Consider the following 26,314-nt stretch of genomic DNA (forward strand, 5'->3'; position numbering starts at 1 on the left):
TAATTGCTCATTAAGAATCCTCAGAACTCACAGCTAAAACCCTAAGGGGGAGAACCAGAATTCCTTTCCTCAATTTTAAGAATCAAATTTTTCTATGTTTTCTCAACTTTCTTGCTATTGCCCATGCCACTCAAGGAGCAGGATATTCTGCTATGTGCCTCGAAAACTTGTCTGAACACGAAAACACAAACTTCAACTTTACATGAAGAACTCTTGCTGTTAGAAGTCAAAATATTATTAAAAATAAAGCAACTGAAACATGGCAAGCCACTTTGTAGCGAACTCCTCTTTCATTACTAGGTTACTCAAATTTGGCTTTAAGAAGAGAAAATTGCAAATTAAAATCACCCTACAAATCTTATTTTAATTCCATTTTGAATATCAGTTAAAACTTCCTCTTTCATTATTAAACTGAGTTGACACTGAGCAACTGGGCTTGCAGTTTCACTATTAATTACTGCTGTTCAAAATGGACATTCTTCTCCTTTGGCAGCCTTCCATTTTGTGCTGATGATTGTGCATAAGGAGTCAACTTTAAACATCTGGAGCACCACTCCTGCACAGAAGTGTCTGCAACCTTTACTGCACAATAAGTCAGTTGGATGAGAAGATGCAAGATTCACTGGCCTTTGTTTTGACTCCTGATGAAGCAAACCAATTCAGGTAATTGTCTCATTATATATAATATGGGTAATCTGTTATTACTCTTGCCATGAGAGAAGGTATTTTCACTTTATGCAATTATGTGAAGACAAAATACCTAAAATCACTCTCTTGATATGTAAAATGTTATGAGTCAGCAGTTACTTTAGCTTCAATTTTGGACCCTCTCCATTGCTATATTGGCCTTTAATTTTTTTTCAGGTAGAATTGATTAATAACGCATTTCTTCTTAATCAGTCTTCCCTCCCATTTAAGCTAGATACATTAGTTAGCAGCTTCTTATTTCTCTCACAGTAGTGTTTACTGGTCCAGGTACTTGAGTTGCCACAATTTTCTTTCCTGCTAAGAAAGCTTGCTTATATAGTGTGACGATGTTATGGGTGTCACTGGGTCACCATGGTGAGATGATGGCCTACTGGTATTGTCCAGAGTTAATCCAGAGACGTAGATATTGTTCTGGGGATACAGGTTCTAATCCAGCCACAGAAGATGATGGAATTTGAAATCAATTATTAAAACTATGGAATTATGAGTCTAATGATGACCAAGTCGATCGTTGTCCATTGTTAGAAAAAACCCATCTGATTCACTAATGTCTGTTAAGGAAGGAAACAGGCATTCTTACCTGGTCTAGCCTATATCTGACTCCAGACCCACAGAAATGTGGCTGACTCTTAACTAGGGCTTATGGATGAGCAATAAGTGCTGGACTAGCCAGCAATGCCCTCATCCCATGACTGAATTTATATATATTATATACATATTCATCTTGTAACAGTTCAAAAGGATAATGAGAAAAGTTTTCTCATATTGATAAAAATAATGAGAATGCCTGAAAAGTTGGTATTTCAACTAATCGATAACAGAAGTTAATGACTCTTATACATCTAAGAAAATAGCAATAATTGCTCTTACTCAAAATAAAGCATCAGACAAAATTAATCCCAAAAATCTGCAAAGGATTAGTCACTGTACTTATTTTTATTACAGAATTGAAGTAAAGTAATTGTATTTATAGAATGCTTTTCAAATTTCAAACAAATTTAAATAAGGATTTCATACAAAGTGCTGCACACCTCACTGGAGTCACAGGCCAATCGTTTGCAAGATCTGAGGCCGCAATGGCAACAATCGAGAGAAAACTCCAGCCAAGAAATGATTTTTATTTCCCTGAAAGTTTGGAAACTGGCAGAGTTCTTAGCTACTTTGATTGGCTAACCTGGCACTTACCTTGGGCTTCACTATAGAAATAAATGTACCATCACCATAGACCCACTGGACCATAGGGCTGCTCTCTCATTAGACAGACATAGATAACTGGTGGTGGTTTAAGCAGAGCTGAGGGGCAAAATTGAGAAGGTAAGACTTTCCTAGTAACTTTAGACAGTGAGGGAATTGGACCCATGCTGTTGGTGTCACTCTGCAACACAAACCAGCCATCCAGCCAAATGAGTGAACTGACCATGCGCTAGATTACCTTTGAAGCATTTAGAAGGACCCACAGTTAGAAAACATGTGGGAAGCACTGCTTTAAATAATTACATGATCAAAGACAATTTGATTTAGCATTTAGTGACCACACCCTCAGAAATAATTCATTCTTTTCAGTAAAAATTCATTCATTCCACAAGGCGAACCAGTCTGACTGTTGTAGCAAGCTTAATTCAGAACTTGCGCCTACAAAGAATTTTTCATATCCACCAGGTATCGTAAAGCATTTGATGACCAAAAAACCATTTGATGATTCAATTCCCGACTCAGGCGACTGACTGTGTGGAGTTTGCACGTTCTCCCCGTGTCTGCGTGGGTTTCCTCCGGGTGTTCCGGTTTCCTCCCACAGTCACAAAGATGTGCGGGTCAGGTGAATTGGCCAAGCTAAATTGCCCGTAGTGTTAGGGAAGGGGTAAATGTAGGGGTATGGGTGGGTTGCGCTTCGGCGGGTCGGTGTGGACTTGTTGGGCCGAAGGGCCTGTTTCCACACTGTAAGTCTAATCTTAAAAAAAAATTCCCAAGATGAAAGTCTGGGCAGGTATCTGGCAGCTCCAGGTTGCAGCTTGCTCATCTGGGTCTCTGTCTTGTGTTATGAACCAGACTGAACCTCCCTCAAGGTATATCAGGGAGATTGGCTAGACCCCAACTTTTGTCTTATTAAAGGAAAGTGTAAAGTGCTGTGTTCCAGATGCAATTTAATTGGTCAAACTACTAGGTTTTAAGCAAAACACACTTTATTCTTGCACCACAGTTAAAACACAAACAAAATAAAAAGAATTAGCACAACTATAACTCTATTGAAATACTTCAAAAAAATATTATTTAGCTAGTATTCATCATCTGTTCCAATTTAGCACCATCCCATAAAGACACCCCTGTCAAAGGCAAATTCAGCAAAACAGATTTGCTCATGTGTTATTTCCAGTCCAGGAGAAAGGGAAACCTGATAGGATGATTCCTGCAGCAGAGAGAGGAAGTTCAAACCTTTTGCAGCAGCAGAGAGAGAGCTGTATCTAACAGCTTCAACTTCAAAAACCCCAACTTCAACAACTGAAAGCAAAACTAAAACCCTGTGTCCATGTGAGCCTCACTCCAACCACACTTGCTTCTTTTGTCTAATTTTTTTAAAATCCCAAAGCTATTTACTCTGCTTTCCATAGAGCAGACACCTCACTACCAAACTTAAAACATTCCTCTTCAAGAGAAGCAGGACGGAGTAAATCCTCCTAAAGACAAATTTTATCACACTTGGACAACGGTCACCAAATATCTCAGCAGCAGCTGCCTGCAGCCCCAGTCACAAAGGTTGGCATTACACATGCATCAGCATCACTACATCCTCATGGTATGTCTCTGACTCACTCCAAGATCCAACTATGCACTTCAATACTGCTGTACTTTGTAGCACACAAGCACCTTTGCTTGTAATGCTGCTGCCAAACCATTTTGTAAACAGAGACAAATGTAGAGACATAGTAGATAGGAATAGGTGTAGGCCATTTGGTCCTTTGAGCCTGCTCTACAATTTAATTGATCATGGCTGGTCATGCAATTCAGTACCCTATTCCCACTTTCTCCTTATATCCTTTGACCCATTTAGCACTAAGAACTATATCTACCTCTTTCTTGAAAATATTCAATGTTTTGGTCACAATCATTTTCCATGGCAATTACCCATGTCATGGACTAGACCAGGGTGCAACTTGGGACTCGTTGATTGTTTTTTGTGCTCACCAACTTTGTATCTAGTTGATGCTCACTACATCTCTGTCTTTCCATTTTGCCCTTTTCCAACTCATTCTAAACTTAAAGGCTCAAAGTGCATTTATCTTGGCAGGCCTTTTAGCACAAACAAAGCTAGGAGGCTTGTCATAATTGTCAGCAATGATCAGTCAAGGGTTTGGAAATGTCGCCGTTGGGGTGCTGTCAATGTCACAACTACAGTGTGTGCCAGCAGCTTATGCAATGAACTGCATGCTTCAGCCAAATTGCCATGTTTCAAAGTCCTCAGTCAAGTCAAGGGTTTTCACCACAATCAGTCAAGGATAATCTCAGTCCAGTGACTTGAACACAGTCAGCAAGCCGCATGGGCTGATCAGGTTCAGGGGATCTGGAGCACTACAGGAGATAGGGGGTGGGCCACTATCAATCCTGCAGAACCAATGCAAACACTACGTTGAATTGGGATTAGTCAGTCAGAGAGCTACACAGAGATCAGATATCAGTCAGGCTCATCCATGTTAGTTAGAGGACTGGCTCACGGTTGGACCGAGGCCTACTGTGGTCATTGACAGTCACAACCATGCTGGCTTTGAATTGTGTAGCATCATGGTTTGCATGGCTAAGCTTTAGGACTGAGGCTCAGGGATAATGTGGGAAATGATGATTTAAATGAAAGAGTTGGGTGGAGGCACATGGAGATTCTGTACTGATGGAGTCAATGAAGAGTGCAAGGAAGAAAAGACATGCAGAATCATCATTGCTTTTCAAACTAATTCAAATTGCAAATGCACCATATAACAATGCACCAGATTTCATCAATATTAAAACATTCCATTCCATCAATGTATCATTTGTATGTGCTTACTGATGCCATATCTTAGAAGTCTGAGCCAGGTACCTTAGAAGTTATATGGTGTCTACTTCTTTGAGAATTCCCATGTTTCTGCTTCATTTCAAGAGGCAGATATTTTACAAGGATGGTCACTGAGAAGGAGAGAAGGGCTACCATCTGCAACTATGGCTGATGACTCCTTCTGACTGAGGCTAAGCGTAGATGTAACGTAGCCTATTCTTCAACTAGGGTCATTATGGAGCATAAATCAAATTTGAGGTTTCATTGCTTGGATCAGTCTAGGAGCAGTGGTGCAATACAGTACAGACAGAGAGAACTGCATAAAACCTTGCATGCTGTGCATTGCACAAATGGAATGGGGGAAAGGGGATATGATGAATGCTGAAGTGATGGGACAGCAGCAACAGTCTTCTGAGGAGGAGAATAAGGACACTAAGCAGCATTGCTTCCAACAGGATAGAGCAATGCAGTATCCAGTGCAATAGGCCAGACAGGCGTTGAGTTAGGCGATGCCCACTTCCAACAGATGTGAACTGGGTCAGTGATCACTCATTGATTGCATATTTGCTGTTGCTTGAATGCCAAGCTGCCCTCATTATTCTCAAGATGCAAATGCTGATTTTGGTCATTTTTCCTTCACTTTTGCTGTTGTTCAATAGAAGTTATGCTTTCAACTGTCTGAAGGCTTTCGAGCGTGTCATGCACCATGTTGATCATGAGTAGATGTTGTGTGATGCTGAACATTAGACAAAGAGTAGTCTATGATGGTATGGTATTCAGGTCAAGTAACCTGTGTCACTTGATTCTTCTTGCTGCAATTACAATGATAACCAGAAAGGACAACAAAGTGTTACCTATGCCATTCAGATGCCTTCAGTAGACTTTCTTTTGCATTCCCTTCTCACTGCATTCTGCAAAGGGCAGCTCCCACCTGGTAGTACGTAACCTGGTGCAAAATTAGTCTTCGTATATAAAACCAATCATCCTGGCAGTGGCAAGTACTTCTCCTGTTGGTGAGCTCACAATAGTATTGAGCAGGCACCATGCAGGCACGGTGCACATATACGAACGTAAGAACAAGGAGTGGGAGTAGGCAATTCAACCCCTCGAGCTTGCTCCATCATTTGACAAAATCATGGCTTATCTCATCTCAGCATCAACTCGACTTTCTTGCCTGTTCTCCATAAGCTTCCAATCAATTACTAATTAAAAGTCTATTTCCTCCTTACATTTCCTGAATGTTCCAGCATCCACTTTACTCTGGGGTAGTTAATTCAAGAGGTCTGTTTTAAATGTGCTACTCCTATCTTAAAACTATGATCACTTGCTCTAGATTGCTCAGATACAAAAACATATTTTCTATGTGTATTCCATCAATCCCCTTTAGCAATTTGTATTCTTCAATTAGATCTCCTTTCATTGTTCTAAACTGCAGAGTATAGACCTAAACTGCTTATTCTCTTCATTGAACCTCCTCATTGAACTGTCTTCAAAACATCTGTATTCCTCCTTAAGTGAGGGGACCAAAATTGGATGCAACACTCCAGGTGCAGTCTCAATAAGGCCTTGTACTGTTGCATCAACATTTCCCCACTTTTGCGATCTTTTCCTTTCACAATAAATGCCAAAATTCCATTTGCTTTTGTCTTTACCTGCTGAACCTGTGTACTGGGCTTCTAGATTCATGCATGGAGATAGCTAAGCACTGCACCAAAGCACTCTGAAGTTTCTCTCCATTTAGGGAAAAAGTTGTTCTAGTCCTCTGACCAAAATGTATAACCTTACCACTTATCCACGTTAACAAGGTGAGCAGTGCAGAATGGAGATAAACCTCACTAGATCTGATTGAGAGAAATGCCCCCATGAAACTCCCTGACATTGATACTTAGCTGACAGTTTCTCCAAACTATCCACATAACTGAAGTTCCTCACAACTGCAACTTATGGCTAGTAACCATATGTAACTGAGCAATATTGAGTTTTCTTCCTTCAGCGCAATTTTAATAGCTTTGCAGAATTAATTACCGGACGTCAATACACTCGAGTCCAACAGGTTCACCTACACCATTCAGACATGTACAGACATGCTCTGCTCTTGCCAATCACTTCTACAGTTTAAAAAAATGCAGCCTTATATAAACAATATTAAATACCCTTCCAGAATTCTGCAATTGTTTTGATATCACATGTTGACATTGATCTTAACTCGAGATACCAAAAGAAAATAATTAACCTTCCCTACAAAGAATGTATACAGTCTGTTCTGTTTTCACATCTTGCAAAACGTGTTTGAATTTGCTTTGATGTTTAATACGTTACATATAATTTAATGAAACTGGTCTCAAGTCAAGGCTGCATTCACTTTGACTGGGGAAAACTCCACAAAAAAATAGAGAACTAGAGCAATTAGAGAAATAACCAGAAAATTCTTGTCTAACTGCTGCAGGTGATTGAAACTAGTTTAGGGGGTCTCATTTGCTTTCGTTTGTATCACAGAATGCCGAACTTTTGTCAGAAGTGACCTTTGACTCTACTAGAATGTATTCATGGTATCAATCAGGAAATTGGGGATGTGTATAATAAGGGTAAAACAGGGACTTCAATCCACATACAAACTGAGTAAGGCCAATTAACTTTAATCTTGTGCAAGATGCATTCTTGGAATGTATTGTATAATTTAAGAATACTCTCATTGGTTTCTCCCAGTATCTTAAGTAACCAAACAGAACTGCAGAATATTTCTTCAATGGTGAGGGATTAGGAAGCATTGAAATCTAAAGATGCCTAGATGTCCTTGCTCATGAGTCAAAGAAAGCTAACATGTAGGGACAGAAAGCAATTTGGAAGGCAAATGGTAATGGTGGAATTTACAACTACATGATTTAAGTAAAAGAGGAAAGATGTCTTCCTACAATTGTATAAAGCTTTAGCAAGACCACCTAGTTCAATGTAAAGCAAGTTCAAAGTGCCAAATGGTCCATCCCTGCTCTTATTTCCAAAATTCCATGAAACAAATTCATCTTTCTACAATAAATGCAGCCTAATAGTCCTCTGACCAAAATGTATAACCTTACCACTTATCCACGTTAACAAGGTGAGCAGTGCAGAATGGAGATAAATCTCACTAGATCTGATTGAGAGAAATGCCCCCATGAAACTCCTAACTTACACTGACTTCTTAACAATCATGGGGTGGAAGATAAGAGACAAATAACACAGGTCTGCACAGACAATAACTACTTGCAAATGTCACAGCCCACTATCAGTGCTATACAACTATTTGAACTAAAAGTCTCAGAAGTGTGGGCCTCAGCAAGTTTTGACAGGAACCTGTGGGAGTACCCAGAAAAGGTCATGTTAAATATTAAATGTTACACTTCTGAGGAATCTATGTGGACCCAGATGAGGTCAGTTGCAAACTATTTCCATAGTTTAACATCTTGAGCCCAATCATTATTCCAGGAAGCTACACTACAACGCCTTCTGAGATTAATGTTCTTTCCTGTGGCACAATAATCCAAATTTTTTTAAAAATCCATTGATCTCTCCCCATGTCCATTATCAAGGTGGTTTTCTCAAACAAAACTGAAGTAAATTAGGCGAATTGGACCAATCCAACAGAAGTTGCTCAAGTCCTCAAGTTATCTAACACCAATCATCAGTTCTAGTCACTTCCCACAGCTAAGGGGTCAGTTTTTTTTCTCATCTCTCTCTCTCGCTCCCACTTTTAAAATAATACTTACATTTGCAATTTTCCAATCTAACGGGATTAATGCCTAATTCATGTGCTATTTCCTCAAGTATTTCTTGTTTCTGGAGATTTGTCAATCATAAATTCCATTACTTTTCTCGTTAGCCTTTTGTTACTTTCACATCCTGTATTAACATGAGGTACCCTGCCCACCTTTGACTAATGTTTAGTTCCATTAAATTCCAGAATGCTGTTCTCAACCTCTACTCTAAGAAGGCTTATGAAATATTTGTTTAACAAAGTTAATGTTTCCTTATTTTCCATTGTAGTATCATAGTATCTATCTAATGGGTTAACATTTGTCCTTACTATTGTCTCATGATACATTTTATGACCAAATGGCCAATAGCCTTAGCAACTAGGCCCAACATAAAATTGGTTAAGCAGTTTCTGCAAGTAAGGTCTGATGGAATGTAAAAAGGCCACGGTTACCACAGATTAAAAGCAAACAATGAACAGCCCAGATCTGCCATATGTGTTGAATAGAAGTACTCGACCTTAACAATGGGAAAGTTGCTCTGACCTGATGCTCAAGGAGAAGTATTCAGCCAAAACAATAAGGAGAGACATTATATTTGTGTATTTCCAGTGCCAGACTGACCCCTTGGCATGGTAGAGTAGTCACATCTTGGAAAGGGTATGGGTACACCTTAGCCTAACTACATTAGATGTTATGACCCTTATCCTGTGGCCCCATTGGCTGAATCATAGAATCCCTAGTGCATGAGGCCATTTGGCCCATCATGTCTGCACCTTCCCTCTAAAGAGCATCCCACATCTAAACCCTATAACCCACCTATCCTGCACCTCTCTGGACTGTAGAACAATTTAGCATGGCCAATGCACCATTTCAGAAGGGCTCAGAAAGGAAGAATAAGAAGCGACTGCTAGCAGCCATTCCCTCAGCAAAGACACAGCCAGTGAATACACTGTGTCAGACCCACCTTCTTTTTAAGAAGACCCTGAGTGCATTTTTCAAAAACATTATCCTATTTTGGGGAAATTTAACTTAATTTGCATAAGAGGTGTTTTCTTTAATAAGTTGAATCACAGTCTTTTGTTTGTCTCACACAGTAAGAACACCGGGTGAATGCGTTTTGAGTAATAAACTGGTCAAACTATCTGTATAAGAATATTTCACAGGCAACAATTTATAAGGCTTTTATTGTCTGTTTCAATATCCTTTGTAAGTTGCTTCGATTGCCTCATACTTGCTGCTGTTGGTCTTGGAAGGATTGGTAAAGAGCAACGCCATGATGAAAATTGGGAGATGGATGAAGATTAAAAACAAGTATGTGTTTGGTTCAGAAATAGCAGGAAGCATGGGGCTGAATTAGTTTTGTTCTTTTTATTCAAGGTAGGATGTAGCAGTTGCACACAGAGGGGACAGTGGAATATTTATGCCTTTTGATGGGATACGCTAGATACTGACTCTAGCAATGATGAGATCAATTTCTTCAGCAATTGCAAGAAACCTTGTAGGTATTTTCCCAACTCCCCAAATGTGCCACAATCCAAACATTGGATTGGTAGTAACACAGGTGTATGTTGAATCACAAAATAAAAGCATCACCAAGTTCTTATGCTGGAAAACTACTTAATTCAAAAAAGCAAAAGTTAAATCCCTCACTTATCAATACCAGCTTTTTGTCAAGAGTAAGGAATGACAGAGCAGCTCAGGAAGCAGCAATGACATTTTTATGGAAGCAATCTACTCTAGATGTTCACAACATGTTATTGGAGGAAATCCATGCAGAGACACCTGCAGGTACTTAATACAACTGCATCCTCTCGGGTGTAGTTGGGTAAAAACATCAGAAAAGCCAAAGGAAATTTCGAAGCAACAATAAGTATTCAAGAAAAACAGACTTGAGAAAATCATTAATGTTCATTTTCTCCAATGCTGTTTTTTAAAAAAAACGGTTCTATTTGGAACAGGGAAGGAGAAAATCTGCCCTTTGAACTTAAATATACACTATCTCAAATTATATAAACTGCTAGCACCTTGTCTTTAAAGGGTAAAATAAAAAAGGAATAAGTTGTTATAAAGTGCACTATTGTAATACAGAACCCATCTCTAAATATTAAAATTATTTCAGGCAGTTATTTCTCCACAGCAGTTAGGGATAGGCAATAAGTATTGGCCTCGGTTAGCAATACCCCGACTTTATCAAAGAAAATCAAAACACATAATACAAAAAAATGATACTGTGATTACTGTGTTCCCTGCCTGAATACTAAACATGTACTGGCAATGAAATAAAATTTGTTATTTGCATACACTATTAATAAGCTCAAACAATTTCAACAACAATTGTACCTACTCTGTGCCTTTAAATTAGAAAGGCACTCCAAAACACTTAACAGAGTTATAAGGATTGAAGCCAAATTATATTGTACGGCAAGATCTGAATAATTATATAGCAACTGCTACAATACTGAGTTAGTCTCATAAACAGTATAGTTCAAGGAACTGGCTGCCAAACTGACTTCTGTTTAGCCATAAGAATTCAGAAGCATGCATTCCAAAGAAAGAGAGGGCATGATGCTTAGTGTCCACAACAACAACTAACTGCCACCAAACCATCCAAGGGTCAACAAGCAATTTGTCAAGTAAATTTATGGGTGGTGTTCAATAGAGAATATATTAAGTCACCACAATCACAGTAATAAAAATAAAAGCACATGCATTATACTTATCTCCCCAGCAAGGATAAATGGTAAATTTCAACTTCCTTCATATGACGGAAAGCAGGGACTCAGGGTAATGAAAATTAAGTTGGAGACTTACCCTCCGGTTTCCCACAATAATCCTGATGTTTGCTGCACACATGAAAACATCCACACAAAGACAATGGGGTATTTCTATAAAGAATGGAGATTGGGTCCCAACAAAATGTTTAGTTTATTACTGGCCTGAGCAATGAAGCACTGGAACATTCCAAGCAGACTGAAGCTTGTTAAAGGATTAATTGGAAAAGAAGCTTCTTGATGAAGTATACTTCTTGACAGTCTATTCCTTCACCTTCTGGAGCTATTAAAATTGTGTTCCTCCAAGCTCCACAAAAAATTGCTTTCCTCCTTCAACTCCTATTCACCCATTTTCTTCACAGCCAAGCCAATTGCCTTTTTCCCATACATAGACCCTGTCTTTCCTTATCACATACCCATGCCACCCCTTTACACCGCCTTCCCGCAAAGTCCACCTCATTATGCTACATCATACCCACTCCACACCCTGTTCTTCTCAATCCTCACTCACTCATCCCTCCTTAACCAACTGTTAATCTCTCTCAAACCTCTGAATTGAATTAGTCAGATATTAACAGCCACTTCCAATCCATTTTCTGATTGTCCATCATTGGCGGATTAATGTTATCTGGGAATAAAAGTCCCTAGGGTTTTTTCTGATCCATTCCTATAAAGATTCCCAAATGTAAAAGTCTTGAATTCAAATGTTGCCTGCTCACATAAAGGGAAATTCCTGTAATTTGGCAAAACAATTCTCTGAAGATCTAGCAACAGCAATGTGACAGCCATTATATTCTGAAGAACAGACAGTGGTAATCCTGTTGCTGAAGCACAGTCAGAGAGGAACTATCTGCTCAGCAGAGACAATTATGTCCAAGAGAATAAACCTTGGCAGGAACTGGCAAATCAGCTGAATGTGGGCTCCAGTGATCTGCAAATGTGAAACAATATAGCAGATTAAGCCTATCAGCAATGGCATTTAAAGGCTATTTCACTCACTATGCATTGCAGCAAATCCATTGTTCAACCCCAACTCTAAACACCCATGTTGTCTCCTACTTTCCATGGACATTGTTTTGGTTGCAATTTACTTTATAGCTCCTTTATGTCTAGTATTATCAATACAAAGTCTTGTTGATCTCTTCCATGTTGGACACTTTTATTTTGGTTAAACCTGCAGAGACTTTAGAGATGTGACCAGCTACTAATGCAAACTATTCATTGTAAGCCTATTTTTGCAGAAGGTAGCACACAAGAGAACACGGATGGAATGAGGCACTGTCAAATTATATTTTCCCTCTCTTTTTAAGGTGCACAAGGGCAGATGATGCATAATCAGAACAACAATGAACTGCAAGGGTTTTCATATTAAAGCTCACTCTTGGTTACAGGAGTACATTGGTCCTACATGAATGACATCAAACAACCTCTGGAACTTTAGAAATATAACACATTTGGGATTCATACCTTCATTCAATATAATGGGTCAAATTGCTTTAAAAAAAGCTACATAACATAAGTTATAATAAGAAAAGTTAACCTCTACATCATGTAGTAACAACTTTTGGTTTTAGAAAAGTAGAGCTGCATTTCAACATGAGTAGTATACAACATTAGAAAATTTTAGTTCACTGCACGAGGAGTTTCCAAGCAGAACACCACCTTAAAAGTAAACAAGTAAACATTTGAACTAATTCCAAAATCTGACATCTCCTTGTGATACAATGTGGGAATTGCAAGATGAGATCATTTTAAAAACAGGTATTATGTAGTCAACAAGTTGAGATATGGTTATATACCAGCAACACTTCAGACACCAGAATGACATCATACATGGTCAAAACTCAAGAGGTAAAAAAACAATCTGAATCCCAGAGCATTGTAGTTTGGAATAAACCTTTGTATTGTCAGAACAGAGTTTGTTATACTTATCAAAGCTTTCCCATGGGATGCCTTAACAGAATCATATCTTTCCATCATCTCCACTAATCAACACCACTAATCAGGTTAGTGGTGGTTTATTCTATGTAGCGATGTACTTTACTTTAATAGGGCAAGCGTTTTGCAGCACTAATTCATGGACATAACGAAAATCCAGGTTGTCTTTTAGATTTCCATTTCATGATGACTTAACATTCGTACTTGTTGAACAATCAACTCTATTCTATGCACTTCTGTATGCTGTAGTCACAGCTGAGTCCCTTCAAAAGAGCTGAAGCAACCATTTGTAACACTATGACATAGCTTCTTAATCAACTGCATGGCCATAGGAAAGCATGAACTGAGGCCATGCTAACAGAGGTTGACTGGATGGAAAGGAAGTCTTAGCCTGATTTAGAGCAACAATAACAATGTTGTCTCTCATCTGTCCTTGTGAAGAAGCATGAAGCAAGATGCATAGTTCAGCAAGGAAATAGGGCCAAAAGATTATTGGCAACAAATATAAGACCCTGTTCTTCAAGAGACAGCTTGAATTGAGGCATTTCTATCAACATACAAGCACATAATAGTGACAGGCAGCAAAATACCGGTTGATTCATTAAACCTGCCCACCCCCATGATGCCTGGAGCATCACAACTAGATACTGCAAGCACACCTGAAGCCATGTAATCTCCTGGTATAGGTAAAAACAGAAAATCAGAGCCAATATGAGAAAAGGAATTAGAAAATTCCTCCATGAAGCCACAAGTGATTGAAACCAGTCTAGGAGATCTAGTCATCACATGGGCTGTAACTGTTTTACACTTACATTCTATATACCATCTCTGCCCCAGTCAAGAACCGGCTCAGCTTCCTCTTGAAGACATGCACAGTCAGCACACATTACGCAAGCCAGCATTCCAGAAGTTCGCTATTCTCTGGGAAAAGAAAAAACCTTTAACAACTAGCCTATTCCTATTTCTACACAATTTAAATGTATGTCCTCGATTCCTCTTTCTACGTCAAACTGAAATGATCTTTCACTAAGGAATGCAAATCCAGCCCTTTTCTTACGTTATACAAGCCCTGCACCTAATTCTACACAACTATAAAGTTAATAAATGCTGCTTTTGAAGCCTGAGTAGCTGATGTTATTTAAATCGTAAGCATTCCTATTGTGCTCCGCTGAACCTTTTCTGAGACTATCATATCACAACATGGGACTGGGATATCATAATTACAGAAACATGGCTCAGGGATAGACAGGACTGGCAGCTTAATGTTCGAGGATACAAATGCTACAGAAAGGACAGAAAGGCAGGCAAGCCAGAAGGAGGAGTAGCATTTTTGATAAGGGATAGCATTACAGCTGTACTGAGGGAGGATATTCCCGGAAATACATCCAGGGAAGTTATTTGAACTGAGAAACAAGAAAGGGAATTGTATTATGGACCCCCTAATATTCAGAGGGAAATTGAGAAACAAATTTGTAAGATCTCAGCTATCTGTAAGAATAATAGGCTGATTATAGTGGGGGATTTTAACTTTTTAAACATAGACTGGGATTGCCATAGTGTTAAGAGTTTAGATGGACAGAAATTTGTTAAGTGTGTACAAGAAAATGTTCTGATTCTTGTAGGTACATCTGATGTGGATGTACCTACAAGAGAAGGTGCAAAACCTGACCTACTCTTGTGAAATAAGGCAGGGCAGGTGACTGAGGTGTCACTTTGGGGCCAGTGACCATAATTCTATTAGTTTTAAAATAGTGATGAAAAACAATAGACCAGATCTAAAAGTTGAACTCCTAATTTGGAGAAAGGCCAATTTTGACGTATTAGGCAAGAACTTTTGGAAGCTGATTGGAGGCAGATGTTCGCAGGTAAAGGGACGGCTGGAAAATAGGAAGCCTTCAGAAATGAGAAAACGAGAGTCCAGAGACAGTATGTTTCTGTTAGGGTGAAAGGAAAGGCTGGTGGGTATAGGGAATGCTGGATGTCTAAAAAAAGTTTTTTAAAAAGGAAGCATATGTCAGGTATAGACAGAATAGATCAAGTGAATCCTTAGAAGATTATAAAGGCAGTAGGAGTATACTTAAGATAGAAATCAGGAGGGTAAAAAGGGGAAATGCAATAGCTTTGGCAAATAGAGTTAAGGAGAATCCAAAAGGTTTTTACAAATACATTAAAGGACAAAAGGGTAACTAGTGAGCGAATAGGGCCCCTGGAAGATTACCAAGGCGGCCCTTGTGTGGAGCTGCAGGAGATGGGGGAGATACTAAACAAGTACTTTGCATCAGTATTTACTGTGGAAAAGGATATAGAAGATATAGACTGTAGGGGAATAGATGGTGACATCTTGAAAAAAGGCCATATTACAGCGAAGGAAGTGCTGGATGTCTTGAAACGTATAAAAATGGATAAATCCCCAGGACCTGATCAGTTGTACCCTTGAACTCAGTGGGAAGCTAGGGAATCATTGCTGGGCCTCTTACTGAGATATTTGTATCATCAATAGTCACAGGTGAGGTGCCAGAAGACTGGAGGTTGGCTAACGTGGTGTCACTGTTTAAGAAAGGTGGTAAGAACAAGCCAGGGAACTACAGACCAGTGAGCCTGACGTCGGTGGTGGGCAAGTTGTTGGAGGGAATCCTGAGGGACAAGATGTACATGTATTTGGAAAGGCAAGGACTGATTAGAGATAGTCAACATGGCTTTATGCATGGGAAATCATGTCTTACAAACTTGATTAAGTTTTTTGAAGAAGTAACAAAGAGGACTGATCAGGGCAAAGCGGTGGATGTGATCTATATGGACTTCAGTAAGGCGTTCAACAAGGTTCCCCATGGGAGACTAGTGAACAAGGTTAGATCACATGGAATGTAGGGAGAACTAGCCATTTGGATACAGAACTGGCCCAAAGGTAGAAGACAGAGGGTGGCAGTAGACGGTTGTTTTTCTGACTGGAGGCCTATGACCAGTGGAATGCAACAAGGATCAGTGCTGGGTCCTCTACTTTTCATCATTTATATAAATGATTTGGATGCGAGCATAAGAGGTATAGTTAGTAAGTTTGCTGATGACACCAAGATTGGAGGTGTAGTGGGCAGCGAAGACAGTTACCTCAGATTACAACAGAATCTTGATCAGATTGGCCATTGTGCTGAGAAGTGGCAGATGGAGTTTAATTTAGATAAATGCGAGGTGCTGCATTTTGGGAAAGCAAATCTTAGCAGGACTTATACACTTAATGATAAGGTCCTAGGGAGTGTCGCTGAACAAAGAGACCTTGGAGTGCAGGTTCATAGCTCCTTGAAAGTTGAGTCGCAGGTAGTTAGGATAGTGAAGAAGGTGTTTGGTATGCCTTCCTTTATTGGTTAGTGTATTGAGTACAGGAGTTGGGAGGTCATGTTGCAGCTGTACAGGACATTGGTTCGGCCACTTTTGGAATAGTGCATGCAATTCTGGTCTCCTTCCTATCGGAAATATGGTGTGAAACTTGAACGGGTTCAGAAAAGATTTACAAAAATGTTGCCAGGGTTGGAGGATTTGAGCTATAGGGAGAGGTTGAATAGGTTGGGGCTGTTTTCCCTGGAGCGTCGGAGGCTGAGGGGTGACATTATAGAGGTTTACAAAATCATGAGGGGCATAGATAGGATAAATAGACAAAGTCTTTTCCCTGAGGTGGGTGAGTCCAGAACTAGAGGGCATAGGTTTAGGGTGAGGGGGAAAGATATAAAAGAGACCTAAGGGCCAACTGTTTCACACAGAGGGTGGTACGTGTATGGAATGAGCTGCCAGAGGAAGTGGTGGAAGCTAGCACAATGCAACATTTAAAAGCCATCTGGATGGGTATATGAATAGGAAGGATTTGGAGGGATATGGGCTGGGTGCTGGCAGGTTTGGAAGAGATTGAGTTGGGATATCTGGTCGACATGGACGAGTGGACCGAAGGGTCTGTTTCTGTGCCGTACATCTCTATGATTCTAGGAACATGTGAAAAAAAAACAAACTAGGTGCAGCATATCTGATGCGGCCTACAGTCCAACCAGTTTTTATTTTCCCTGAATAGTTCTATCCCCACAACTGTTTGCTTTGACAATGTTTTCTTGGCATTAGTGGCAAACTTTCAGCAAACTACGTGCAATGACACCTGTAATTTTTTTCTCTCATAACAAAATTGCAGGCTTATGATACTGAAAGAAAATAAATTCTTTATTGATCCAGCTACAAGCAATGACCCTGTATTTACAGCAGTTAAATGTCATTAACTATCGTGGCTTCCTCCCCTAGCCACACCTAAACTGTTTTGCACTTTACTACATTCTTTGAATGTCTTTGTACTCTCACAAACTTTAGAATCATCCGGAAACTTACTAAACTTTCTCCCTGCATCACAGTGCAGATAATTAATAAAAACAGTGAACAATAGTGAGCCTGATGCAAGCCACCACTTGTAGTATTCTTCCAGTCTGATCCCCATCTGTCAATAGTAACTATTTAACTGCTGATGATTTGGAGACAATTTCTAATCCAGCATATAAAATTTATATCACTTAAGATGGGACTGAGTCATATCTACATGTGTTACCTCATCAAATATTTTCAAAAATTCCAAAGCAGCGGAATTATTTTAATCAAATTTGTAAGAAATGATTTCCTTTTCTAGAACTTATATTGAGTTTACTTTTTCTTTGTTTTATCGTGAGACTGACAGATTTATAATCAGGTAGGAAATTAAGGTTTATAGGGAAACATCAGTGGAGTTAATAGGGAAGCATCATTTTGAGTGCGAGCAGCAGTGGAAGTAAGATGAACCAGAAAGACTGCAGCTAAGGTAAGGCAGTTTTTTAAAAGTTATTTACTGGTAGCGGACAGCGGTGTTTTCCCTTTCACAGAAGGAGCGGAAGCAGCGGGGGAAGTGACGAGGACCAGGGGGCAGCCGGGAAGGAAAGCAGTGACCATATATATCAGCAAGGTGGCTAAATCCAAGACTCTACAATTGCAATGTCTCCCACCAGCCCTCCTCCTCTAACCTAGTTAATAAGGCAAGGTTCATTGTAAATTTCCTCTATTGGATATAAGTTTGTTATTAATTTTATAGCAACTTGAACTAAGCTTTCTACTTTAGTACTAAGTGGGTGTTCAAATACATCAGGTATGGATGCTAGGGCAGCTGCTTGCTCCTCCTGCAGAATGTGGCAGGTGGGAAACATGGCACACGTCTCCACTGGCTCCATCTGTGGGAAGTGCACCCAACTCCAGCTCCTTGGAAACCGTGTTAGGGAATTGGAGTAGGAGCTGGATGGTCTACGGATCATTCAGGAGGCTGAGGGGTAATTGAGAGGAGTTACCAGGAGTTGGTCACTCCTAAGGCTCAGGACAAGGATAGATCGGTTACAGTTAGGGGGAGGAAAGGAGACAGACAGACAGTGCAGAGATCCCCTGTGGACATTCCCCTCAGCAATAAGTATACCGTTTTGGATACTGCTGGGGGGGATGACCTACCAGAGGAAAGCCATAGCAGTCAGTTCTCTGGCACCGAGCCTGACACTGTGGCAAAGAAGGGAAGGGGGCAGAATAGAAAAGTACTTGTGGTAGGGGACTCGATAGTTAGGGGAATCGACAGGAGATTTTGTGGTCAGGATCAGGATTCTAGTTTACTACCGGTGCCATGAGATAGCAAGGCGAGGAACAGGAAGCGGGCACAGCTTAATACATGGCTGCGCACCTGGTGTAGGAGGGAGGGCTTCAGATATATAGATAATTGGGATGCCTTCTGGGGAAGGTGTGACCTGTACAAGGAGGACGGGTTGCATCTGAACTGGAAGCAGACCAATGTCCGAGGTGGAAGGTTTGCTCGAGTAGTTTGAGAGGATTTAAACTAGTATGGCAGGGGGGTGGGAACCTGAGCTGAAGTGAGAGTTGATGCAGATGAGGCAATAGCAAGAGGTAAACCAGCTAGTGGGAAGGATTTTCCAGGAAAGGAACCAAGGGATCAGTTAAAATGTGTTTGCTTTAACACAAGGAGTATCAGGAATAAAAGTGATGAACTTAGAGCATGGATCAGTACCTGGTGCTATGATGTTGTGGCCATAACAGAGACATGGGTTTCTCAGGGGCAGGAATGGTTGCTGGACGTTCTAGGGTTTAGAGCATTTAAAAAGAATAGGGAGGGGGGGAAAGAGGAGGGGGTGTAGCACTACTAATCAGAGAGGGTATCACAGCGACAGAAGCTTCCATTGTCGAGGAAGATCTGCCTACAGAGTCAGTATGGGTGGAAATTAGGAACAGCAAGGGAGCAGTCACCTCTTTAGCAGTTTACTACAGGCCCCCCCACTAGCAGCAGGGAGATGGAAGAAAGCATAGGTTGGCAGATTTTGGAAAAGTGTGGACGTAGTAGGGTTGTTGTAATGGTTGACTTTAACTTTCCCAATATTGATTGGAACCTCCTTCGAGCAAAAGATTTGAATGGAGCTGTTTTTGTAAGGTGTGTTCAGGAGGGTTTCCTAACTCAGTACGTTGACAGGCTGACGAGGGGAGAGGCCATTCTAGACAGTGCTCGGAAATGAGCCGGGGCAGGTATCAGATCTTGTGGTGGGAGAGCATTTTGGTGATCGTGACCACAACTGCCTCACACTTTACATAGCTATGAAGAAGGAGAGGATTAGGCAAAATGGGAGGATATTTAATTGGGGAACTATAATGCGATTAGACATGAGTTAGGAAGAATGGATTGGGAGCAATTGTTCCATGGTAAAGGCACTATAGATATATGGAGACTGTTTAAGGAATAGGTGTTGCAAGTGATGAATAAATATGTCCCTCTGAGACAGGCAAGAAGTGGTAAGATAAAGGAACCTTGGATGACGAGAGCGGTGGAGCTTCTCATCAAAAGGAAAAAGGTAGCTTACATAAGATGGAGGAAGCTAGGGTCAAGCTCAGCAGGCGAGGAAAGATCTCAAAAATGGTCTGAGGAGAGCCAGGAGGGGGCACGAGAAAGGCTTGGCAGAACGGATTAGGGAGAACACAAAGGCATTTTACACTTATGTGAGGAATAAGAGAATGGTCAAAGAAAGAGTAGGGCTGATCAGGGATAGCATAGGGAATTTGTGTGTGGAATCTGAGGAGGTAGGGGAAGCCCGAAATGAGTTTTCTGTTTCTGTCTTTACGAAAGAAACAAACTTTGTAGTGATTGAAACCTTTGAAGAGCAGGTGTGCATGCTGAAATGGATAGAGATAGAGGAAGCTGATGTGCTGAAAATTTTGTCAAAATATTAAGATTGACAAGTCGCCTGGCCCGGACCAGATTTGTCCTCGGCTGTTTTGGGAAAAGCAATTGCTTCAGCACTTGCGAAGATCTTTGCATTCTCGCTCTCCACTGGAGTCGTACCTGAGGACTGGAGAGAGGCAAATGTAATTCCTTTCTTCAACAAAGGAAATAGGGAAATCCCCGGCAATTACAGACCAGTAAGTCTCATGTCTGTCGTCTGCAAGGTGTTAGAAAGGATTCTGAGGGATAGGATTTATGACCATCTGGAAGAGCATGGCTTGATTAAATGCAGTCAACAGGCTTTGAGAGGGACAGGTCATGCCTCACAAACCTTATCGAGTTCTTTGAGGATGTGACTAGAAAAGTTGATGAGGGTCAAGCTATGGATGTGGTGGATATGGACTTTAGCAAGGCATTTGATAAGGCTCCCCATGGTAGGCTCATTCAGAAGGACAGGAGGAATGGGATACAGGGGAACTTAGCTGGATACAGAATTGGCTGGCCAACAGAAGACAGTGAATGGTAGTAGAAGGAAAATATTCTGCCTGGAAGTCTGTGGTGAATAGTGTTCCACAGGGCTCTGTCCTTGGGCCTCTACTGTTTGTAATTTTTATTAATGACTTGGATGAGGGGATTGAGGGATGAGTCAGCAAGTTTGCAGACGACACAAAGGGTGGAGGTGTCGTTGACAGTATAGAGGGCTGTTGTAGGCTGCAGTGGGACGTTGACAGGATGCGGAGATGGGCTTAGAGGTGGCAGATGGAGTTCAACCTGGATAAATGCGAGGTGATGCATTTTGGAAGGTCAAATTTGAAAGCTGAGTACAGGATTAAGGATAGGATTCTTGGCAGTGTGGAGGAACAGAGGGATCTTGGTGTGCAGGTACATAGATCCCTTAAAATGGCCACCCAAGTGGGCACGGTTGTTAAGCAAGCATATGGTGTTTTGGCTTTCGTTAACAGGGGGATTGAGTTTAATAGTCGTGAGATCTTGTTGCAGCTCTATAAAACTTGGGTTAGATCGCACTTGGAATACTGCGTCCAGTCTGGTCGCCCTATTATAGGAAAGATGAGGATGCTTTGGAGAGGGTTCAGAGGAGGTTTACCAGGATGCTGCCTGGACTGGAGGGCTTGTCTTATGGAGAGAGGTTGACTGAGCTCAGACTTTTTTCATTGGAGAAAAGGAGGAGGAGAGGGGACCTAATTGAAGTATACAAGATAATTAGAGGATAGATAGAGTCAATAGCCAGAGACTATTTCCCAGGGCAAAAATGACTAACACGAGGGGTCATAGTTTTAAGCTGTTTGGAGGAAAGTATAGAGGGGATGTCAGAGGCGGGTTCTTTACACAGAGTTGTGAGAGCATGGAATGCGTTGCCAGAAGTAGTTGTGGAAGCAAGGTGATTGGGGATATTTAAGAGATTACTGGACATGCATATGGTCACATAAATTTGAGGGTGCATACATGAGGATTAGTGGTCAGCACAACATCGTGGGCTGAAGGGCCTGTTCTGTGCTGTACTGTTCTATCAATGGAGTTGAAGATTATCAAAGCAGCAATGATCTCACTGAAAGACAATGGCAGATACAATAGGCTAAATGACCTACTTCTGCTTCTCTGTCTTATGGGATGTGGGCATAGTTGGCAAGCGCTCAATTGTTGGCTCTCTCTAACTACACAGAACTAAGTGACTTGCTTGTTCATTTCAGAGCACAGTTAAAAGTATATTAGACTATATTAGATTCCCTACAGTATGGAAACAGCCTCCTCGGCCCAACAAGTCCACACCAACCCTCCAAAGAGTAACCCACCCAGACACATTCCCCATATTTACCCCTTGACTAATAAATAAGTCATCAACATTTGTGGGTCTGGAGTCACATGTGGGTCAGACAAAGCAAATTTCCCTCTCAAAGATATTAATGAACCAAATGAATTTTTGTGACAACCGATGATAGCTTCTTGCCCATCATTACTGACACTAGCTCTCAATTCCAGATGTTATTATTTAAAATTAAATTCCACTGGCTGCCTTGGTGAGATTTGAACTTATCTGCCCAGAGCATTAACTTGGGACTCTGAATTACTAGTCCTCTTTCCTTCCTCAGTGTGCCTGCCCCAGTTCGACTGGAGGACATAGGGTTAACTGTTAACTTGGAAGATCTGAACTATGCGCTTACATTCCAAAGGAACAATTCCAGATACGTCCACACTGGTGAAGGGGTTCACAGAATACATGTCCAATCTCGTTAATCAGTTTTAGGTGGATGGTGTCTGAACCTGAAGCCCTAACTGTTCTGAATTTACCTTTACAGGAACTCACATACTTTTATATTCAAGAGTAACAAATATCTCCTAAGATAACATAGCAAAACTTCATTATACAATTTCATAATAGAAGATACAGGATAAATTTCCACCTCCACCGATATTACGTTTCTTAAAAATGTTGCGTCATTTCTATCCTTGGTTATCCTTAAAATTTTCAATCTCATTACCAGCCAAATACCAACTCAGCTGCCTCCACCATTCGACAGACCAGAATAGCCAGGGTTCTCTAACAACAGTGATCCACCATATCCAGTGTAAGAAATTTAAATTTCAAATTTCAAACTGGATGGGAGTCAGATTGGTCTCAAATACCATGTCCCTGTACCCGAATAACCTGGCCACATTCTTTAGTTACACTCATATAAATTACTTGATTTTACATAACAATGTATTAAGAATGTAAACAAAACCACGACAGCCACTAAACAAGTGAAGTACGGAAGAGATTGCAACTTTCATCTTATTTTCAGTTTCATAGAAATAAGTTTGAGGAATGCGAAAAGAATTGTGATCGAATGCAATAGCTTAAGAAACAGGTCTACTTTATATATATTATACTATTTTGGCCAACTTCAAAATCTATAGAAACAGGAAAAATGCAACTTTAAGATCCAACTGCAAAAATTCACAATCTTGCTCTGAATACTGTTGTTGGATACTTGCTCATTACCTCTTTTAGCTGATCAGCACTTCCCCATGAAGCAGAGCGCTGATGTGTGCTTTTCTTTTCTGGTCCTTCATCTGACCAATAACTGGGTGTCTGGAAAGTGAGAACAACAAAGCTATTGTTTAAAAGGAGTTCAGTTAACAAGTTTTACCAGAACTGATCCTGTCAACACTAAGAATTCATGCTGGCAGCAAAAATAATTTCTGACAAAAAAGTAAAGACTTCAGTTGACTTACTTTGTTCTCACAATATTACAGTGTATGTGAATTAAATTTCCCTGATTTACAAATATTATTCTCTGTTAAAATATTGGTTCCTACGTCTATTCCATTTCCTGTCAAGTTGATAGAACTCCTCTCCATTCTAAGTCAATCAAAATACTACGAAAGCAAATACGGAAACTCATACTAAACTTTACATTCCACCATTTAAATTCCTGATTTTCCAAGATTCTGTTACATTTAATAGCACTGTGTTAACAAACAAAATGTGAATTAAACAGAAAAGAACAAGCAACACAGAATCTGAAATCATTGGGAGGGGTTTTCAGTAGCCCAGCCAGAATCCAGCCTGCCCTACATTAGAAGTAAAGAAAAACAACTAGAGGGAAAAGTGTGCTCACATATGGTGTTATTGGGAGACGTGTGATAATTCTTCAAGGCTAGGAGCACAACAGGTCAGTTCTCCAATTATATCAATGATGAACACAATGCAGGATACATAGGTTGTGGCCCACAAACCATGGACCATGCGGATGAACACAAGTCTAGTAACACTGAAAGTAATGCTGAATGAACCAATTTTTCAGACCGCCCAACTCCCCACCACCAAACCTTTTATCTCTTCAAAACTCATTGAGCTATTTCCTGGTTTGTATTTTGTTTTCAAAAGAAGCACCGTCTTTCTCTGATAACACCAGAGAATCCAGGCTGTCGGCCAGCACTGAAATGACAAACTTAAAGAACCTTAATGCAGAATTTATTGAGGGAAGAGGAGAATTTTCTGGATGGAAAAGTGAGGTATTCAAGTTCCCAGAAGAACAGGATGGGGAGAGGAGGAGTCAGATAAAGCATTGCACACAATTTCAGTCATTCCAAGGTTAGGTCAAAAAATGGCACATGCATGGAATTTACCCAAATATAGTAAATCTAAAGTTTAAGTTATATTTGAATATCCAAAATACATCATGTTACAATGTTCATTTCCAACATCCAACACAGAAGATATGAAAGTAGAGTTTTCACCATCCTTCTTTGTCTTTGAAAATAAAATAAGCCAACCTGGGAATAGAAATGGAAAATTAAATTTCCACAAAATTATGCTGAGTACACCTTCTCTCAGAAGAATGTTACAGACTTCAAAGACTGACTAGGTGTATTTTGTTCTGCATAAGGACACAATGTTCTCAGGTGTTCTATTTATTCAAAGTAGAATAGTTACAAACACTGTAACATATAGTGAAATGAGTATGCGAGGACTACTATGAACAAGGTGTACCACTGATGTATACAGCATATGCAACACAGGCCAGGCAGAGTACAAATATACAATGTCAGAGATATAGAAAGAGCCAGGAGAAAGATCTGAAAGAACAAACAAGGAAGGTTAGGGGCAATAAGGTTAGGGTTAGGGGCAATAATGAGAGCAGGAAAGCAAAAGACAAGTTAGATGTAAAGGGGATGGGAAAGAGAAGGAGAGGGAGAGCGAGAGAGGAAGAATGTAAGTATGCTATAGAAAAAAATATTTCTTATCCCTAAATGTAGCCCAAGTTGAATGAGTCAGAATATAGATGATGCACATTTTGATACCAATGCAATATAACCATATGATATTTATCCCGACAGAGTGACTCATATAATCATGAAACACTGGACAGGAGGACTCTGTTACAAATTTAGAAGAAACCATTTTAACGGGAAGGAGCAGAAAACAAAATTGCTGCATCTCAGCTATTTAACTGAGGGGATAAAACAAGATTTGGTGCTTTGGTCACACTCATTCTAATTCCCTGCAGCGTCAGCCATTTATTAGCAGGGCAGTTAGTAAAAAAAAAGTCATTATTCCCACAGATTTGCAAGTTATGAAAAGCTGCAACAAATACATTTACTTAAATTGCAAATCAGACAAAATATATCAATGCATTCAACATGTGCCTACTCACATGTGGTTTACATTTAAAAAGGCTAATTATGAATTAGGCCTCACATGGCCATCATTTATAGGTCTGGCCCATTTTCTTCTGTCCCCAGTTCATAATTTTAGACATTGAAATTGTCTAGCTTATAGGACAAAGTGAGGACTGCAGATACTGGAGAAGTCAGTCGAAAAGTGTGGCGCTAGAAAAGCACAGCAGGTCAGGCAGCATCTGAGGGGCGGGGGGTCAATGTTTCAGGCATAAGCCCTTCATCAGGACTATTCCTAATGAAGGGATTATGCCCAAAACGTCGACTCTCCTGCTCCTCTGATGCTGCCTTACCTGTTGAGCTTTTCCAGTGCAACCCGTTTCGACATGGTCTAGGTTATACTCCGTCATTTATTTGTTTACCTCAATTACTCAATACACAGCAGAGATACAATAGCATGGTGGCTCAGTTGTTAGCACTGCTGCCTCACAGTACCAGGGACCTACATTCAATTCCAGCCTTGGGAGACTTTCTGTGTGGAATATGCACATTGTAACATATAGTGAAATGAGTATGCGAGGACTACTATGAACAAGGTGTACCACTGATGTATACAGCATATGCAACACAGGCCAGGCAGAGTACAAATATACAATGTCAGAGATATAGAAAGAGCCAGGAGAAAGATCTGAAAGAACAAACAAGGAAGGTTAGGGGCAATAAGGTTAGGGTTAGGGGCAATAATGAGAGCAGGAAAGCAAAAGACAAG

The 26,314-nt window shown here is 40.3% G+C and overlaps 1 protein-coding gene across 2 annotated transcripts in view; it reads right to left on the minus strand.

Moving 5' to 3' along the window:
- The window catches only part of LOC132816031 (glucocorticoid-induced transcript 1 protein-like), a 229,094-nt gene that overhangs the window by 94,177 nt on the left and 108,603 nt on the right, over positions 1-26,314 (minus strand). For both annotated transcript variants that reach the window (XM_060825444.1, XM_060825443.1), the window contains exon 3: positions 23,426-23,515. In XM_060825444.1, coding sequence (XP_060681427.1) covers positions 23,426-23,515 — 90 coding nt within the window. The remainder of the gene's footprint in view (positions 1-23,425; positions 23,516-26,314) is intronic.

Source organism: Hemiscyllium ocellatum, chromosome 5 (assembly GCF_020745735.1).
Source record: "Hemiscyllium ocellatum isolate sHemOce1 chromosome 5, sHemOce1.pat.X.cur, whole genome shotgun sequence".
Classification (NCBI taxonomy): domain Eukaryota; kingdom Metazoa; phylum Chordata; class Chondrichthyes; order Orectolobiformes; family Hemiscylliidae; genus Hemiscyllium; species Hemiscyllium ocellatum.